General features: G+C 48.3%; 2 protein-coding genes across 3 annotated transcripts in view; one reads left to right on the top strand and one right to left on the bottom strand.

The window, feature by feature from the left end:
* XPC (XPC complex subunit, DNA damage recognition and repair factor) overlaps positions 1-4,909 on the top strand; it is a 55,187-nt gene extending 50,278 nt beyond the window's left edge. The window contains exon 16 of the mRNA XM_010589935.3: positions 2,989-4,909. Coding sequence (XP_010588237.2) covers positions 2,989-3,204 — 216 coding nt within the window. The 3' untranslated portion in view covers positions 3,205-4,909. The remainder of the gene's footprint in view (positions 1-2,988) is intronic.
* Positions 1-19,967, bottom strand: part of TMEM43 (transmembrane protein 43) — a 30,291-nt gene that overhangs the window by 6,750 nt on the left and 3,574 nt on the right. The window contains exons 2-12 of one of the 2 annotated variants that reach the window (XM_003409735.4): positions 18,126-18,275; positions 17,076-17,210; positions 16,369-16,463; positions 15,512-15,561; positions 15,200-15,269; positions 14,347-14,417; positions 14,095-14,216; positions 13,706-13,780; positions 13,028-13,129; positions 9,720-9,837; positions 1,685-7,441 (exon numbers count right to left, since the gene is read on the bottom strand). In XM_003409735.4, coding sequence (XP_003409783.2) covers positions 7,239-7,441; positions 9,720-9,837; positions 13,028-13,129; positions 13,706-13,780; positions 14,095-14,216; positions 14,347-14,417; positions 15,200-15,269; positions 15,512-15,561; positions 16,369-16,463; positions 17,076-17,210; positions 18,126-18,275 — 1,191 coding nt within the window. In that variant the 3' untranslated portion in view covers positions 1,685-7,238. Of the gene's footprint in view, positions 1-1,684; positions 7,442-9,719; positions 9,838-13,027; positions 13,130-13,705; positions 13,781-14,094; positions 14,217-14,346; positions 14,418-15,199; positions 15,270-15,511; positions 15,562-16,368; positions 16,464-17,075; positions 17,211-18,125; positions 18,276-19,967 lie in introns of those variants that run through there. The other variant, XM_023547867.2, reaches the window with a different exon arrangement.

Raw genomic sequence — 19,967 nt, 5'->3', positions numbered from 1 at the left:
CCAATTTCTGGTTTTGTTAATTCTGTTTTTTTTCTGGTTTTGATTTTATTTCCTCTCTGATCTTTTTTATTTCCTTTCTTCTGGTAGGTTTAGGCTTAGTTTGCTCCTCTCTTTCTAGTTCCTGAAGTTGTCAAGTTAAGCTCTGGATTTGAGATCTTCTTTTTTCATGTAGGCATTTATGGCTAATGTTTCCCTCCACGTACTGCTTTCACTGCATCCCATAAGCTTTAATATGTTGTGCTTTCATTTTCTTTTGACTCTCTAAGAAATTTATTTCTCTTTTGATTTCTGCCTTGACCCACTGGTAGTTGATATGTTGTTTAATTTGTGTATTTTCCGGTTTGTTGTTGTTGTTGTTGTTTCTGATTTCTAGCCTCACTCTGTTGTGGTCAGAGAAAATATTTTGTATGATTTCAATCTTTTTAAGTTTATTGAGGAGACGAGCTTTATGACCTAACACATGGTCTAGCCCAGAGAATGATCCATGTGCACTGGGGGAGTAGAATGTATATTGTGCTGTTGTTGGGTCAGGTGTTCTATACATGCCTGTTAAGTCTAGTTGGTTTACAGTGTCATTCGGGTCCTGTTTCCTTGGTGATTTTCTTTCTAGATGTTATGTCCAATATTGAAAGTGGTGTGCTGAAGTCTACAACTATTATTGAAGTGCTGTCTATTTTCCCTGTAATTCCGTCAGTGTTTGCTTTATATATTTAGGTGCTCCGGTGTTGACTGCACATATATTTATGATTGTTAAATCTTCTAAATGAATTGACCCTTTCATCGTTCTTTAATATCCGTCTTTATCTCTTCTAACAGATTTTGTCTTAAAGTGTACGTTGTCTGATACTAAGATTGCCACTCAAGCTCTCTTTTGGTTATTATTTGCATGGAATATTTTTTCCCATCCTTTCCCTTTCAACTTGTGTCATTGGGTTTAAGACGTGTCTCTTGTAAAAGCATATAGTTGGATCATTTTTTTTTTTTTTAATCCGTTCTTCCACTCTCTGCCTTTTGATTAGCGTATTTAGTCTATTCATTCGCTGTAATTACCAGTAAGAAGTGGCTCACTTCTGCAGTTTGTTGTTTTTTGTTTGTCTGAAGCCTTTTTTGTCTGTTTTCTATGACTGCTTTCTTTTGTTTTGTTGGTATATTGGAGTGAGCCATTTTGGTTCCCTTCTCCTTTTGTGTTTTTTTTTTAAGATATTTTCTTAGTGGTTATCATGAATATTAAATTTAACAGCTTATAACATCCTAGGGTAAGTTTTTAACAACTTTAGTAACATACAAGAAATTCCATACATACACCATCCTCCCCATTTTGTTATCACTAATTATGTGTTTATATTTCCTGTGCCCTGTAATATAATTTTATCCTTGCTTTTTATACATTTATTATTAAAAATCATGAAGGACAAAATAATTAGAATTATCAAACATGAATAGCTTATTAATAGCTCCTATTCTTTTTTGGGGGGTGGGGGTTTAATCTTGTCCAGGAACCTTGGTGGCACGGTCGTTAAGAGCTGGGCTGCTAACCAAGAGGTCAGCAGTTTGAATCCACCAGCCATACCTTGGAAACCCTAGGGGGCAGTTCTGTTCTGTCCTGTAGGGTTGCTATGAGTCGAAATCAACTCGATGGCAGTGGGTTTGGTTTTGGTTTATTCTTCTTGTCCATACAATTCCCTTTATTAGGTTTTTTTTTTTTAAATATATGGCTTCGAATTGCTTTCTAGTATCTTTTCCCTTGCATCTACAGAACTCCCCTTAGTATTTTTTGTGGGGCCAGCCTGGTGGATATGAACTGTCTCAGCTTCTGTGTTATCTGGGAACGTTTCAGTTTCACCCTCATTGTTGAAGGACGGTTTCACTGGGTATAGTATTCTTGGTTGACAGTGTATCATTCTGTTGCCTTCTGGCTTCCAGTGTTTGAGGATAAATTGGTATTTAATCTTATTTGGAATCCTTTTATGTGACTGTTTGCTTCTCTCTCACTGCTTTCAGGAGTCTCTCTTTATCCTTACTTTTTGGGTGCCTGACTATGATGTTTCTTGATGTGGATCTCTTTTGGTTTATCCTGCTCGGGGTTCTTTGAGCTTCTTGGATTTGTAGATTCATATCCTTTGTCAGATTGGGAAATTTCCTGTCATTATTTCTTCAAATATTCTATCTATCCTTTTCTCTCTCATCACCCTCCAAAATTCCCATGTTGTATATATTAGATCTCTTGTTGTCCCATAATTCCAGTAAATTGTGCCCAGCCTTCTTCAGCCTCTGTTCTTGTTGCTTTTCAGTGTCTGCAAGTTTAACTGCCTTATTCTCTTCTTCAGTATTCTTCCTTCTGCCTGATTAAATCTGTTGTTAAATCCTTCCATTGTGTGTTTCTTTCCAGTTATTGTCCCTTGCAGGTGCAATATTTTTGTTTGGTTTCTTTTTATCTTTTTTTTCAGAGCCTGGTTTTGTTCTTGCATTGCTTTCCTTATTTCTTTTAGAACTTTGTGTTTTCCCTTAACTCCTCAATTATGTTTAATGTTGTTGTACTATATTCTTCCATTCTTTGAATTAATTGGTCTTCTATAGATACGCTTTCACTCTATAACATATTTTTGCTCAAAACTGGGGTAACAAATGCAAAGCACCAGTCACACTTATCTCCTAGATTTGAGTACAAGCTGCCCCAACATCTTTGCACTCCCCCACGCTCAGCTTACAGCAGGCTCTCCAGGACCTGTTTAAATGAGCCCTGATCCGAGGAAGACATAGAAGGAGCCACGTGAGTAGGAAGCAATACTTGCAAGTGCCGATGTGGAGAACTAGGAAGTCTTGCCTCTTCCCACCAATGCCTGTGTTTCACCAGAGCCACACCACTCAGGCTTGACTGGTAGCTGAGTCAAGTACTGTGAGCTGTTGTGCCTCTTGACAGCACTCCCCACTGTCTCTTCACTGACACGTGCCCTATGTTTCCCCTCCCCTGTCCTCCCACTTCTGCAGAGTGAGGCAGTAGCTCTCCACACAGATGCAGGAGGAGGCGGGCTTTCTTCTGATGAAGAGGAGGGGACCAGCTCCCAAGCAGAAGCAGCCAGGATCTTGGCTGCCTCTTGGCCCCAGAACCGAGAAACTGAAGACCAGAAGCAGAAGTGCTCTAAGAAGACCAGAAGGGGAAAGAAAGAGGCAGCTTCTCATCTGTTTCCATTTGAGAAGCTGTGATGCTAGAGTTTACCTTCTCATGTGTTCCACCACTGCAGGCCTCAGCCTGCCCTTGGGGGGTGCCCAGGCACCTCAGAGCAGTGGCTTTTCTGCTGAGAAGGAAGCAGAAGCAGCATGCACTACAGACACTGGCCGGAGGACAGAAGGGTCACACTGAAGTCACGCTGCAGTTTGGTCTGGCCCCGGTCTTCTTGGATTCACCCAGGATAGGACTTTGAAAGCTTTTTGCTACCAAGCCCTAGCCTTTGAGCTATGAGAAACTTCTCCAGGAGATACTCTCCTGCCACCTCAGCCTTATTCTTCCCATCTTTGGAAATATGGGTCAGCTCTTTTATAGACACCACTGGGGACTTGAGATGATGGTCACTGAGGAACACAGTGGTCCTTTCTTCCAGTTAAATCCTTCAACTGTCAGTGTGCTCATGCCTCTCTTTCAGACTTTCTCTGAAGACCACTTATTTCTCCCCTGAATCAGGTTCACTAATACTGCCTAATGCTGCCTCTTGTCACATGAGAGAGCGCAGAGGAGTGCAGACCATCTCGGGTTGTGATGGTGGTGGGACCTACTTTTCGAAGTTACACTTTGTGGCTGCAGAAGACTAGAACTAAGAGCTAAAATCAGGAAAGAATAACTAATTGAGAATCAAAGAAATGTTAATAAAAGTAGACCAATGTTAAACTAGATGTAATTCATTCCTGGATAAATTTACAAAGCTATATGCCAGTGTAGATACTCAGAGAAACAAGTTTTATAATATTTTGAGAAAAAAATAAAGCATTTATCTAAAAAGACTCAACTCTACATTTTCTTTGAGATTTTGTCAGTTAAGAACACCCAAATAACGTAACAATTTGTACACATGTTGAGACTACATTAGAAATCAGATAGTGATTTCCTATAGGCTCATCATTACATAGATGGAATTTTTTTTTTTCTGTTGAAAACAGAAGATACTACTTAATCTTTGACGGGAGCCACTAAAAATCTGAGGAAGTTTTATCCCAGGGAAACAAAACCTTTGGGGTGTGACTCATGCAGCAAGAGCCTGGCTGGAACACTCTTGTTGAGAAACACACTGGTGTTGCTATGGAAACTGGAGTCTCACACTTCCTGTACCAATACCCATGCTCTCCTAGAGGTGAGCCGACTTGTTTTCTGGTGCTTTGAGTCAAGGGTATAGTCCTGTGTCTGGAGAAGTAGTTCATTCAAGCAGATGCCAGCTACTAGGAGGTATTCTGGAAATGCAATAAAACATTAGGTTTTGAGAAATATAAAAGTGGGTTTGGGAAAGTTATCTCACCTGTTTCAATTTTAACAAAAATAAGTTCTCAAATTGCTAGCTTCAGGGTGGACAATGAGGCATTTCATGGGCTTTATCTGAGACAGAAGGACATTGTCCCAATTTTAGATGAGGAAACGGGCTTGGTGGTCATTTGCCCAATGTCACACATCCAATCAGTGGCAGACTTGGGACCTGGACTCAGGTCTTTGTGTTGACCCAAAGCCCATGATGCCCTTTGTACTGTTTCATACTGCTGCCCCATTCCGTGTCTTCTGGCACATTCTGAAGATGAGTGAAGTATGAGTCACTGACTAAATCAAGCCAAAGCTAAGTAGGCGTTGGCATGTAAGGCTTCTAAGTGCTAGAAATATTGAGTTGCCCTTTTTTAAAAAAAAAAAAGTTGAAGAACAATGGCCACTAGCCACTAAAAACAATTTAGAACCCAGTGGGTTCTTAAAATTCATAGTTAAGTTCTGTGACTAAAGTCTCTGAGATAGAAATTTCAGAAAGAATGAAAATAAAAGGATAATGGCAAGTTTCTATACCAAAAGATACTTAAAATTTTATTTTGAATTTTTATCAAAAATACAAAGGTAATACAAATTTCATGGTGATTTTTCAAAAGCTCCAGGTTTTTCTTTACATTATTTTGCTCTTTGAGAACAGTTTTTAAATTGTAATTTAAAATCTGTATTAGGGAAAACTATACAAACCTCAAATCCCAAGAGCTTTCATCTTGTTATACTGTCTTTTCTTAAAGGCTCTGTTAAGAGCTTAGATGGCACTGCTCGTTCAATAAGCAGTAGCGGATACTAGTTCAGTACTTAAACCCAGAAAAGTCATCTGTGGGGCTGGCTGTTTCTTTTTAACATGAAGAATCTAGAGCACAGATACCCCAGGACAACAGAATATTCGGTCACCAGTTTCAGAAATTCTGACCCCTTTTTCAGCTATCAAATACTTATTTAAAAAAGCGAACACTCCCAGCAAAGGCAAAACAGTTCCTGAATATTGGGAAAAAAGATGCACAAAGAATCTCTTAAGACATCAAGGTTACAACACACTTTAAAAGGGTATAAGAGTAGTTGGGAAATTTAGAGATTATATAAATTAAGCATGGGTGGATCTTACTTGGGAGGAGATTAAGGAGACAAGAACCTCCCAGAGCAGCCTCCTGAGGCCCAGGTGCCAATGTCGGCACTCTGCGATGAAGGAACAGGCCAGACGTGGGCATTGTACAGCCAGCCTGCAGCCTGAGTCTTGACTTTGGTTGACTGGGGGCCACCATGTAGGAGCCCACCTGATATAAAGCGTCCAACCTTTTAATGACTGACTAAAAACTCAAAACTATTTTTAAGTGGGCCGTTCATGACACCAGAGGATGAAAGGAAATGCTTTTCTCCATCCGGTAGAGATTCCCCATCTCATCCCAGGGTAAAAAGAAATCCTTGCCTAACGCTTGTTTCAAAAGCTTCTTAAAGCTTCCCAAATAACCCAGAGTAGTGACAGAGGTGACTTTTTATTTTTACCAGCTAAGCCATAACCCAATTTAACACGGTCCTGTGCTCTGAATTAACTTCAGCTGATAGGTTAAAGGGTGTTTTTCTGTAACAGTCTGAAATGTTAATCATTCAGGAGTTTGTTCATTTTGTTTTTTAAATCTTATTTCAAAAAATTCCCTCAGGGTAGGAAAGTACACAAGAGATTACTCATCATAGCAAAGAAAAGCTTATAAAAAGGACTTTTTGGAGATCCTATACACTAAAAGGAAACCCTGGTGGCATAGTGGTTGAGAGCTACAGCTGCTAACCAAAAGGTCGGCAGTTTGAATCCATCAGACGCTCCTTGGAAACTGGGGCAGTTCTCCTAGGGTCGCTAGGAGTTGGAATCAACTCGACAGCAACGGTTTTTTTTTTTTTTAATACACTAAAAAGATTCCGCCAAACCATAAGAAAAACCAAACCCGTTGCCATCGAGTTGATCCTGACCCCTAGCAACCCTGTAGGACAGAGTAGAACTGCCCCATAGGGTTTCCAAGGAGCGCCTGGGGGATTCGAACTGCCGACCTTTTGGTTAGCAGCTGTAGCACTTAACCTCTACATCACCAAGGTTTCCTAAAATACGTATAAAGCCCAATAAATTTTTAATTTTTTCTCATCATGACATCTTCGAGTGTTTTTTGTTTGTTTTAAAGTATCAAACCAAGTTCTACCCAAACACTCGGTTTTTGGTGCACTGGCATTGCTGGGCAAGTGCTTTGTCTTGGTAATCCAGTAGTGCTTAGCAATAACTAAAGGTCACCCTTTAAGGCCATAGATAGGTTTGATGGTTGTGGCAGCATCCTGACACTATAGTCTTCAATGACGGGAAGAAGCAAGTGATGAGGCTGAGCCCTTTATCAGCAGGTCTCTGTGGAGTGTCACTGCTTCGTCACCTCACACAGATGAGCCGAGTGAAACAAGTTCAGCCGGCCACACACACCAGGTTACAACAGAAGGGAAGGGAACAAAAGGAGAATGCTTGTTACACTGCTAGATGTAAGCTGCCTTCTGCCCACCAAAGCTGCTTATTGGCAAGAGAAGGGGTGGAGAAGACGTTAGCTGATGAACACCAAATCCTAGCACGTGCGTGTTGCCAAGTCAGGCACCTTGAAGAGTGGAGGGAAAGTGGGGTCAAAAACTGACCTGGACTCATGCTGGGTCAGTGGGAGGGGGAGGTGGTGGCTTGGGTCAGGCAGGTGCCAGGCCTGTTTCACTCCAGCTTTTTGGCCGGCACCCGTGTCCGAGCAATGATGATGGGCACCAATGCCAAGCAGCCGATGAAGAGGGCCCACAGGGGCCGGTAGAAGAGCCACCCAGCAGCCACAGTCAACAAGGTCAGTGAGGTGGCCACGCAGAAGGCAAAGGCTTTCAGGCCAATGTTGACCAGGTCTCGGAAGACAGGAAACCAGTCCACTGTGGGAAAGGAAAGGCATTGAGATGAGGAGGCCACCATACTTTGCATCTCAGAGCAGGTGGTTCCCTTCCTAGAAAAGGGTCGGTCCTTGATGCCATGTGAATAAGGAGAGGGAAGGGTCAGAGTGGTGGAACGCCAGTAACCCTATACTGAGAGCCAAAGTCCAGAGGAGGGCCCTCTGTTTACTGCATTTTCACGAAGAAGCTTGTGTATGGAGCCCTCCAAGGATGTCTATTTGGGCTGCTCAGCCATCCCTGGAGGTGTTGGTTCATTCGAGCACCAAGTTGTGACTAAGTATCTATGTGTCCAGCTCTGGGCAGGACTGAGGAAAACACATTAGCCAAAGTCTTGGTCCTGCCTCATGATCTCACAGGCTATTGGCCCAGCTAAATTCACCTGGAATTACTCTGTTCTTGGCCTGCCTGGCCTCTCCAGGTTGGCCTGGCAGCAGCAGATGCCCACCGGGGCAATCTCTAGCCAGGTCCTAGGAGGCCCCAGGGCTTTGGTTCCACTGGGTTTGCAGAGCAGCCCTGGTACTCCATCATGACTACAGGAGGACCCTGCAGGCTGCCTCTGGGCCTCATCCTAGTATTCAAAAGTGAGTAGCAGCCCTACTTAGCCCTTATCACAAGTGAGTTCATGTTCATTAGCATTGCCTATGTGTCTGGCACTATGGGCATCATGTCATCAAGCCCTAATGCCTATCCTACAACGTAGGTGTTATTTTTAACCCTGTTTTACCCACAAGGTCACTGAGGCTCAGGGAATTAAGAGACTTGCCCAAAGTCCTACAGCTAGAAAGTGCCAGAACCAGGATTTACACTCAAAACTGCCTGGGTGCAGAGCCTGAGCTCTTAGCCATTGCTCTAAAATGTAAGCCTTGAGAGGACAAGGACCCTGTCTGACCTGTTCACTGCTTTGTCCCCAGGATCTAGATCACTGTCTCACACACAGCAGGCACTATTAGTTGAATGAATGAATGAATGAGTAGATGAATGAATGCTTCTGTGTTGCAGCTTCCTGGATCTTTCTACCTGCACTATGTACCCCCCATGCTCTACTGTCTGCCCTGAGTCAAGTGTTGGCATTCTAGGTGTGGAGGGGACCAGAGGGCCACAGAGAATGAAAGGAGAGTCCTCTGAGAGGGGCTTCAACTGCTTCATCTTGGATACATGGGAACTGAGGGAGGCTCCAAGAGGCGGAGTGGCCTGCTCAAGGTCACACAGCCAAGAGGGGCTTAGTTCAAGGGTTTTGTTTAAAATTCTGATCTCTCTCTAGTGGTGCCAAACATGTGGCCGGTTTTCCTGAGCACAGTTCAGCCATCCAGAATAAGCCTCAGAGGAAGCATCCTTCCTCTCCCTGGGCCTCATTTTCCCTCCTGTAAGATGAGGGAGGTGGCCCTCCCAGCTCTGACCATCTGGGCTTTACTGCAGCCACCTCTTTCCCCAGCTTGCAAGTAGAAAATCGGGGAGAGGTTTCTGTCGGGGCCCAGGAGGCTGGGCAGAATCATCTGACTAGATGGGGAAACGCACTGGGGTAGAGGCTCGGGTGGCAAGTCCCCCGAGACACCCCATCATCCTGGCTCAACACTGAGCCCAGCACTTACCCCGGGGCTCAGAGCCTGAACCACACTGGGTCACCTGGGCTCCGATTAGGCTCCCTGGCTCCAGCTTCAGGCCAAGTGAGCAGCCCACCAAACTCCCCTGAGCTCCAGACTTCCTGGCTGCCCCAAATCTGGCCCAGATTTGGGGGTGAGGAAGGAAGCATAACAGTTTTTGAGTGTTCCCTATTTGCCAAACATATGACAAAACTCTGCAAGTTAGGTGTGAAGTAACTGAAGTGGAGACGGGAAAAGGACTGACCGGAGTACCCACAGCTCCACGGGCACAGACTGCAAGTGCAGATCTGGCTCACTCCCAGGCTGCCCAGCCTCCTCCCGTGGCTATTTGATTACTTGTGGAATGAAGACATGAGCAAGTGACAGCCAGTGAACAGGTGGATGAGTGGGCCAGACCCTCATATCATGAGCACTAGACCCGCCTCCTCTGAGTCTGACATCCACCCTGCCCTCACCTCCTGCAAGCACACGGTAGGCACTCCATCTTGGCCCTTGTGCCTGCCTTCCTCTGCTCATTCATCCCAAAGCTACAGAGCAGGGAGCACTCTATCAGCTGGAGAGGCTGACAGATGACGATGTGATAAGCACAGTGGAAAGCACTCAGGGCTGCAACAGGTAAGGTGGGGCCCCGCAGCCCCCAGCCCTGTCTCTGCACCTACCCAGGGTATAGAGGATCCGGGTCATGAGGTTGAGGCCCATAAACATGGCCATCCAGCCAGTAGCCCGCAGGCCCCAGGTCTTCAAGGAGTTGCTCTTTTGTTCTCTATGAAACACCTCCTGCAGGACGAGGGGGAGACAGGGTGGTCACGACTCTGAGGAGGTCACCAGCCTACCCAGTTGGTAGGGGTAGGTGATGAGGGAGCTGTGCCAACCCAGAAGCTGTTGGCCATCTCTGAACAGATCAGAGATAGGGCAAACCTCCCACCCCAGAACTAGCTCTCAGCCCACCTGGCACAGCACAGGGCAAAGCACAAGAGAGGTTTGTGGAAGGTATAAGCCCTCCTCAGGCAGATCCCACCCCCTTCAAATACCTCAGCCCACTGTCTCACCTGTAATGAACTTGACCCTCCTTCACACTGCATCGGTACCTCTATGGGGCCATTTAGGGCCGTCCCTGAAGAGCTGGTGGTGTCTGAGTGTTTGCATGCCAGGCACTATGCGGAATACTTCGTGTATGCTATCAGATTTACTCTCAGAACATGGCTTCTGGGACACCTCATTCTCCTTGTTTCCCTCCTACTTCTCAGGCTGCATCTTCTCAGTCTCCACTGCCATTCCTTCTCTTCTTGCTGTCCCCTCAACGCTAAAATTCTTCAGGTGCTTTCTTTTCCTTTCTCAGCCTACACTCTACCCATGTAATACCATCCAGTGTCTCTCAAATGTGCAGCTGTAGCTCAGGCACCTCTTCTGGCTTCACACATTGCCTACTGGACATGTCCCCTTGATGTCCTGGCACATCCGGCACTAACATGTGAGCCTCCACCCCAACTGATTTCTCTCTGTCTTCCCCATCTCAGCAAATGGTACAAGCAGCCACCTGCTCAAGCCAAAACCTGGCTGTCTCATTTGACTTGCTCCCCTCCTGCCACCTCCTATCCAATCCATCAGCAGGTCCTGTCAACTCCACAGCCACATTTTCCCAAATCTTCTCTCTCCACTATCAACCCCCTAATCTAAGCCATCACCGTCTCTCACTGGCCTCTCTCCTTCTACCCGTCACCCCAGCGAGGTCACCTGCCAGGGCCCTATTGCCCTGCCCTTACAGCCTGCCCCCCAGCCCCACTGGCTGCTTGTCCTGAGGCCAGGTCAGGTGTCTTCTTGCCTTTGGGCCTTTCCACAGCTCCCTCTGCCTAGAACTCATATGCCCCCAGTTGTGCCCAGCTGGCTCCAACATATTCTTCCCATCTCTGCTTAAATGCCAGTTCTTCAGAGAGACTTCCTGATGCTCTGATCTAAGTCAGGCACCCGTGTCATAATCTATAACGATAACGATAAGAGCTAACATTTATCATTTATTATCAGTTGCTGTCTTCAGTGGTTTATAAATATTACTTTATGTAATCCTCAAAATAACTTCACAAGGTAGGCGCACTTAACCCCATTTTACAAATGAAGAAACTGAAGTTCTGACAGGATAAGTAACTTGCCCGGGGTCTCACTTCAAGCAGTTAACTAAACTCTACATTCCCGAGGGCGGACCATGTCTGCTCTCTGCACTGTCCCTGGAGCTCAATAAACACTTGTTGAATGAATGCATGAATAATCCTCACAACAACCAAGTAAAGTAAGGATGATAACAATAATAATAAGCAAATAAATAAATGTTTCCATTTGACAGATGAGGAAACAGTCTTAGAGAGGATGAAAGCCAGGCGCAGGGAGGCAGAGCCAGGGCCTGCACGAGGGCCTGTGTCCAACACCTGTTCTATAGCCACTATCCGCTCCTCCTTCCTGGGACTACAACCCAGGCATCCTGACTTGCAGAGTCTGGGGTTTCTTCTCGGTGCCCCCAGGCTGCCTCCTTGGCTCCGGGGCTTCTGTCTGTGCTTGGCAGAGACCCTAGACCCTGTGGGGGATGGGAGCAGTGGGGGGGCTATAAGGGGATGAGTTGGGGCTACTAAGCAGCCAGAGGTGCAGGGTAATCAGGAGCCAGCCTATCTGCACTGCCAGCCCTGCCCCCTGGGGAGGTATCTAAGCCAGGAGCCCCACCCATTCCTCTCTCATGGGGCACCTCTGAGACCTAGGTCCCCCTCTGCCTGCAGCGGGTAGAAGCCTGGGGCTGAGCAAGAGCCTTGGGAGAGAACAAGGTCTTGACAGGGTCTACTAATTGTAGAAAGCCCCCAGGGGGCCCACGGAGCTGGGTGGAAAGGGTGACTCATGGTATGGCCTACCAGGTTGGGAAGTGGCAGCTCTACCCCGAGGTTGGTGACTAGGCTCCTGGGCAACATCCTGACCACACTCTGCCCTGGCCAGGTACAAGGAGTGGTTGTGGCCCAGCTCCACCATGGGGCTGTGAGGCTAGAGGGGGAAAGGTGACAGCGGAGGGCCTAATATAGGGACAAAGGGTCACAGCTAATCCCTGACACCTGCCCACCGCCTTTACCATTTCTAGCCCTCCTGACGAAAAGCCCCACAATCCATTTCAGGGCCAGCACAGAACGTTCCACCAATGGTACACTGTGTTCCTCAACAATGTGAAAACTCTATTCTGTTAAAGAGAAGGATTTCCTGCCTAAAGAACAGAGACCAACTATGAAAGCACAAAATTGAACTGATCACCTTATCTTTCCACCCCTTCTCTGAGGACTTGGGTGAGGCATGACCTTTCCCATTTTACAGGTGGGAGAAAGAAGGCCAAAAAGCTCTGGGGGCCACTGTCTGAGGGTACTGGTCCTGGGGTGCCCCAGCTCTAAACCCTCACTGCCTTCCTGAGGCTCTTGAGGAAGTGCACACCTCTGCCTGCCATGCCCGCCTCACCTCCCGCACCCACTCCCCAAAAGACGCACTCCTCCCTGCCTGACTGGGCCCTTCTCCTTGCCTGAACTGACCTGACTCTTCCAGGATCCCCTTTTTCTCATCATCTGGGTCTCAGCAAAAATGTCACTCCTCAGAGATGCATTTCTCACCCAGCATCACAGCCTATTTCCTTTATTGTCCGTTTATCTCAGAGCACCTGCTCTTCCCTTCACCACACTCGACACAACCTGCCCTTCTTACTAGCTTTTCCATTCATCTGTCCCACACGACTGAAGCCTGCGGGGAGGTCTGCTTTGCTCGCCATTCTTTCCTCAGTGCCCAGCAGGCTGGCACGCAGCAGGAGCTGATCGTTCCTTCCATTTGTTTTTCTTGCCTCGCTGCACTGGCTATTTCCTCTAGCAGGGAAGCTTGTTACATAACGGTTGCAGGAAAGGAAGGAGGGAGGGCCCACCTGTCTCCCCATCACACAGGCAGGGCAGCAGCAACTCACCTCTGCTGAGAAGTCCCCGTGGTGCAGGAGAAGCAAGGTGTCCCCAGACTTGGTGGAGTATGGGACTAGCTGGTCACCCCGCTGCCGGGCAACCACAGTGACCTGGTCAGAGAAATTAATGTCAGAGCTGAGGGGGGTGATCAGAGGCTAGGCACGTATTGAGACCCTCCTTTCCACATTTCCCAGAAATCCCTTTGGGGACTGTGTGCCGCTAGGGAAGTGAATAAAGAGAACCGAGCGTCACCCCTGCCTGGGGCTTCTCTCTCCACATGCCTACCTAGGGGTACACCAAGCCCAGGACGGCCAGCTGAGCTGTTTCATCCAAAGCCCCAGGGAGAACCACAAGCAAAGCAGGAACTGGGGTGGGACTACACATGACAGCGTCAGGAATGCGAGACCAGGTATTTATAGGTCAAAAATTGGGGGCTGGGAGAGCAGGGGCTAGGCTGATTGGAAGAAGGGCTCTCTTAGGTATAGTTATGAAATCCTTCTAGAACTGCAGGGGTCCACGGACGGGCTGCATGGGACATGAACCTCTGAAATGGCTCCAAAGAATGCACATATGGATTTTTCTAGAGAAGGCTCCAACAAAGCATTCTCAAGATTCTTCAAGGAGCCTGTGCCCGCCAGAATGTGATAAGCCCTGACTCGGAGTCTGCCCCGCAGAAGCCAGCTTACCACGTGAGCAGGACCCAGATCGGGGTCATCGCCACTCAGTCCTGCGTAGGAAAATGAGACACGCAGGTCTCCCACCTGGGGGGTGGAAAAGAAGTGAGACAAGTGGATCAGAAGCTGCTGTCCTGGGTCCATGGGTCCTGGGCCGATGATGACATCGAGCCCACCAGGCACCTCATGCCCCTTTCACACCTCCACACCTTTGCCCAGGCTATTCCATCCCTAGAACTCTTCCTCTCCCCTCCTTCAGCCTCCCACCTGGGAAAGTGTAGCTGTGGAATCAACTGAGTCAAATCAGAGCCTCAAACAGGCTTCTGACTTTTATGTGTTGTCCATAGGGACAATGTTTTACGGCCCCAGTGTTAGCCAGACTGTCCAGGCCTGCCATATACCTCTGGATACTTAGGGTTCTCACTGTGGTAGAAAAAGTCTCCCCGGCGGATGATGTCCACGTGGGGGTCCTCCAGCTTGGACAGGCTCAGTGGCTTAAAGTTGTCGACTTTGTCAATGAGGCCTAAGAGCAGCAGGGTGGTGAGAAATAAGGTGAATCTCTGAACCCCTCAGCCTCACAGCTGGCCTCATCTCCTATCCCCTCCACCACCCCCACACACATACCTCACACCCCAGCCAGGCCTGTGACTTACCTGCCGAGAGGAAAAACCTGCCAATTTGGACAAAGGGGGCTGTGGCCGTGAATGACTCCACCGCCATCGCACTGTGGGACAGAGGGATCTGTCAGTGAAGTGAGGTGTCAGGGTGAGAGCTGTGTGGGTCCCCGTGGGGTGTGCTGGGCAGGGGCCCTACCAGGGAGCTCCAGAGTGTCCCCACCAGACCAGACATGGCAGGCACTTTGTCCCACCCCCAGGGGCTTCTGTCCCCCCTCCCCGGGTTGAGCAGTGCCCTCTGTCTCCTGTCCCCCAGAGTTTCATACCCTCTTGCCTCAGCTTGCCAGCCTGTCCTGCTGTACCCACTTCCCACCCCTCAGAGCCTCCTCCCAGCCCCGGGAGCATCTGCACCCTGCTGTGTGGTATCCAGGACCCTGTCACACAGCCCTGCCCATTGCTGCCCACAGCCCGAACTCCAGCCATGCCCAGCGCTGTTCCCACTTCACCACCTCCATGCCCATTCCTTCCTTCGAGTGCCCCCTCCCAGGTAACCTCCCTCTGTGGAAATCCTCAGAAGCCCAGATCCAAGGCCACTGCCTCCTGAAAGCCCTTCCTGATGGTCCTCCCACCCTCCTGGCCTCTGGCTGTGACAAAATGCCTCCCTGGCTCAGTATGTACAGGCCTTGTACTCATGCCTCCTTTGAGGGGAGCTCGTGGGCCAGGGGAGTCCCCTTCCCGTGAACAGGTCCTGGCCTAAAAACTATGTTCCGCATTTTCATCAACTCACCAGGCAGAATTAACTCAACCTCGTTACTCAGATGAGGCAACTGAGGCTGTAGGCCTGCCTGGGGACAGGCGAGGCTGCTCTTAGGCCTAGGGGCCCAGCTCTCACCTGGGGTTTTTGTGCCCAATCTCCCGGTCGAAGTTTTTGCTGCTGACAATTTCCGACTTCCATTCGGTATCTGCACAGGGAGAGGCAATGACTCAAGCCATGGTAAGAGCAGACACGTGTCTGAGGCTCACTGACCCCAGGTCCTCATGCCCTAGCCACCACCACTCACAGGGTAGAAGGGGTGGGGAGCCTGATTCGATGGATGGGTTTCCCACAGCTCCACCCACTACAGTCAGCCTCCCTTGGGGCAGAGGCCACCTGTGTGCAGGCGACACAGCCAGCACATCTGGGGGTGGGGGTCCCGGTACTCACTGTAGGAGTACCTCGTCTCCGTCTTCACCTGCCCATTCTCAGTGTACTCCCTGCAGGGAGAGCACAGGGAGCCATGAGCGGCCCAGTCACTCCTCAGCATTCTAATCCATGCATATCCCGCTGGAAGCAACCTCCACCATGAAGTCAAATCCCACACTGGGGCAGAGCCTTGTCTGTAGCTGCCCAGGGCACTCACTCCCTGGCAGAGCCAGCTCCATCCCTTGAAGGCTCTGACTGGAGAAAAGTGCCTTCTCATCTGAAGCTGAAATCCACCCCCACCAGGCTCACCCAAAGGTCCCAGCCTCACCCTCTGGGCCCTCTTTCCCCAGGACAGCCCTACTGAAGGCCTCTGAAGCTCTGTGTCAATATGGCTCAGGTGGCATTGACCCCACCCAGCTCCAGGTGACCCCAGCCTGGCCACGACAGCTGGCTCTGGGACTTCGACTGGGACTGACAGGTCATAAGCCTGGAGGTCGCCTCTGCTCCCTTGTGGAGAGAGGATGGAACCAACGCTGCAGAGAACTGAACACTGACACTGGGATGGGGTCAGGGGGTGGGGGACTGACCTAGTGACATCGTTTGAGGCCTGGATCCAGTCATGCCCACACTTCCCCTGACATCCAAGATAAGGGAGCCAATCAATCTCCTTTCTTCCAAAAGCCACTTGACCCTAAACTCCTGCTACCTCCAAACAAATGATAACTGACTAATAATTTGGGGATAACCTGAAATTTTTCCGAAAGGGAGATTTTAGACTTTATACTTCAGGAGAGTCAAAATGGAAGCCACCTGCATTTGATTCTAACATCTGCACCACCTTTACCCCCAAGCTGACCTTTCACTTCCCAGCAGCTCACCTGGACTCTTCCGTCTCTACCCACTGGTACATCTCCACGTGGCGCCGCAGCTTCACCGCTGGAATATGCACCCCGTAGTTTGGATCAGTCAAGAGCTTCCACGAGAATCAAAAAACCAAAAAATAAAGGATGAAACTCACTTCAGCCCAGAATTCAAGGCTTTGGGGAAGTCAGACTCGGAGAGAAACAGGTATCAAGAGCAGGGACAGATAATAGAGAATTTTCCAGTCACTTTATGTGGGAGAACCCAGTGAAACTGCTTGCGCAAAGTTCTTAACACGCAACACCCATTGCCACGAGCCTCACAGCCCAGGCACAGTGGGAGGGTGCCAACTACAACGTATTCGGCGCCCAAGCAACCGGAGAGCTCCAACTGCCGGAGTACTTGTGCAGGCCTGCGTTAGACACTCACGGCTAGTGATAATCATCACGGCACCTATGTGTGAAGCTCAGACATGTGCTAGGCATTGACTAAAGCCTATTTGCTTAACCTCACTTCAAAACTGGCATGTTACAATTTCTGTTACAGTTCTTATTTGTTATAATTATTGTCTCCATTTTCCAGATGAAGAGTTGAGACTTGGAGTGACTGGGCCACACAGCTATGAGTGGCGGAGCTGGGAGTCATTGCTTTCAAACTGCTCAACCAGGCAGTATCTGGTGATGTGGCAGGGCCACTAGCGGGCCACGACCATTGCCAAACCTACCTTGGAAGTCCGCAGGGCCCCTATGATGTGCACCAGCCTCCCCTCGTTCTCCGGAGCCACACTGTGGATGCTGTCCGGGGACACCACAAGCGAGAGCCCCTCAGCCAGGGAGGTCGCCGTCTTCAACGCGCGGCCCTGAGAGCGGAGGAAAGCAGCTAGCACCAAGTCGGGGTGGTTCGAAGCAGTTGTGCTTGCTGCAGACTGTCAGAGCATGATGGGCCTCAGAGAGGCACTGCGACTCTTTCCTCCTTTTTACAGCTAGAAAGCTGAGGCCCAGCAAGCATGCAGATCAGGATTGGAGCCCAGGATCCCTGCTCTTCCAGGCAGACCTCTTCCCATCACTCCACTGGTCCCTACCCCTCCTCTCCTGCCAATCTCAGCACTGACCCCGTGTTAGGAAGAGCTGGCCCCTTTCCCCAATTTCCTTTGTCTTCTCCACCCCTCCCCTACTCTCAGCGCATGTGATTTACATAGGCTGATTTGAACCGTCATTTAAATCATTTGACTAAGGCCTAGCCACCAACAACCCGCTGGCTACAGGATTTGGTTCAGAGAGAGGACAGAGACCCAAGCCAGGACACTGAGAGCTCTCCCTGCAACTGTGGCTAAACTGATTTAGAAAGACATGGTTCCTCTTTTCTCTGGGGTTGCTAAGCTGGTTGGATGTCCCCCTGGAGTTGCTAGGGCCACCTCTGTCATCATGAAGAATAAGCCTTCCCAAGAACAATGCCATCACAGAGAAAAACTGCTAAGGGATGGAGAAATGAAGATTCCTGATGACCCAGCATGAACACCTGGATCCAACCAGGCCTGAAGCTGGGGCTACTCCCAGGATTTTCAGGCATGTGAACTGATCTGTTCCTTTTCCTGCTTACATCAGTTGTGAGGTGGGTCACAACAGAAAAGCTTCTGATGAATTCAGCACCTCTCTCTCTTTTGGAAAATCTGGGCCCTTTATTACCAAATCTAGCCTCTGGATTCACAGCCTTAGCTCTCTGACACCGGCGGGGCGGACCCTCACTTTATACAGTGGGACCCTGAACATTTTACCTCATTGGTGAAAATTATGTAGAAGGAGAGCAGGAAGGTCATGAGCCCCACAAACATGCCACCCGAGGTCTTGCTAAGCCGCTCCAGGAAGCCTGGCTGGGGGCTTGCTGTTGTTTTCGTGTGTTCTCTTCTGTTAGCCGTACTGGAGTACTGAGGAAAAAACAGATTTTTAAAAGTCAGAATGAGGGTTAGGTTTTTAAAAAATATAATTGAGTTTTGCTATTTATTTATTTAAACTCAGTTCTTATTGAGATACAATTTTCACACGGTAAAAATGCACAGATATTAAGGGTATAGTTTAATGGGCTTTGACCAATGTATGCCCTATGTGACCAACACCCAGATCAAGATAGAGAACATTCCTATCACCCAGAAAATTCCTTTGTGCCCTTTCCTATCAGTACTCTCCCTACCCCCAGATGAAACAACTCATCAGATTTCTATCACTATAGATGAGTTTTGCCTCTTGTAGAACTTCACATAAATGGAATCATACAGCATGAAATCCTGTCTGTCTGGCTTCTTTCACTCAGCATAGTGCTTTCTGAGACTCATCTGTGTTGCATATCAGTGATTTGTTCCTTTCTTTGGCTGTGTAATATTCTAATGTGTGGACATGCTACAATTCATGTATTCATTCACCAGTTGATGAACACCTGGGTTGTTTCCAGTTTGGGGCTATTATGAGTCATGTGTGGACGTGTGCCTTCATTTCTCTTATATGTTTGTATGCATAAGAGTAATGAAACATATATACATGCATATATGGAAACCCTGGTGGCCTAGTGGTTAAGAGCTATGGCTGCTAACCAAAAGGTCGGCAGTTCGAATCCACCAGGCGTTCCTCAGAAACCCTATGGGGCAGTTCTACTCTGTCCTGTAGGGACACTATGAGTTGGAATCGACTTGACGGCAACGGGTTTTTTATATGCATATATATATATGGGAGTAGAACTGCTGGGTCATAAGACAGACGTATGTTTAACTTTTTAAGAAACTGCCTGTTTTAAGAAAAGGTTGTTAGAGATGTATTTTTAATTAAATTCAACAAATAGTGACTGAGCTGAGGGCCATGCATGCTGGGCCTGGTAGAGAGGAAAGAGGGGGAGACAGGCTTATGGGGCAGTCACGTGACAGCCACAAACAATACTAGAAGATCATGCTGATTGAGTGTCCAGTGAGAGGGTGGATCCATGCTAAACAAGTGACCCCTTCCAGCTGGGGGATCAAGGCAGGCTGCCAGGAAGAGGGTACATTTGAGGAGGATTTTGGAAGGGCATCCCTAGCAGGGAAGCTGTGCAGAAGTGATTCTATAGGAAGAGCTGCCAACCTGCTGTGCCTAGGGCTTTAGGGCAGTGGGGGAGATGCAGGAAGCGAGGCACATCCAGGCCTCTAAAGCCAGGCTTTGTTCAGGTGATAACAAAAACAAGGTTTGGAGTGTGTTCATGAGCATGGAATCTGCAGGACTGAGTTTGAGTCCTGGCTCTGTCACGCCAGCTATGTGACCTTGGGCAGCAATTTAATCCCTATGTTCCTTCCGTTTTTTTCATCTGTAAAATGGGAACAATAATCCAATGCACTGGGTTCTTGTGAGGATGTAATTAGATGGCTCAGTGACCAGTGTATGGTGAGCCCTGTACAGGTGCTGGCTGGTGGGAGTGTTATCAGGTTTCTCTGTGGTGTCAAGGCTGGGGTGAGCTGACAAAGGTCACCAAGATGTCAAGTGGTTCGCAGATGAGCACGAGGGTGAGCGAGGACCCATCCTGCACTGAGTTGGGGGCGGGGAAGGTGTCAATGGAGAGATTCAAGACAGAATTTCTGCTTCAACAAAGCAGATACCAA

The sequence above is a fragment of the Loxodonta africana genome, chromosome 22, assembly GCF_030014295.1.
Source record: "Loxodonta africana isolate mLoxAfr1 chromosome 22, mLoxAfr1.hap2, whole genome shotgun sequence".
Lineage (NCBI taxonomy): Eukaryota > Metazoa > Chordata > Mammalia > Proboscidea > Elephantidae > Loxodonta > Loxodonta africana.
The sequence above is the reverse complement of the archived record's forward strand: the minus strand, read 5'-3'. Positions and strand labels throughout refer to the sequence as shown.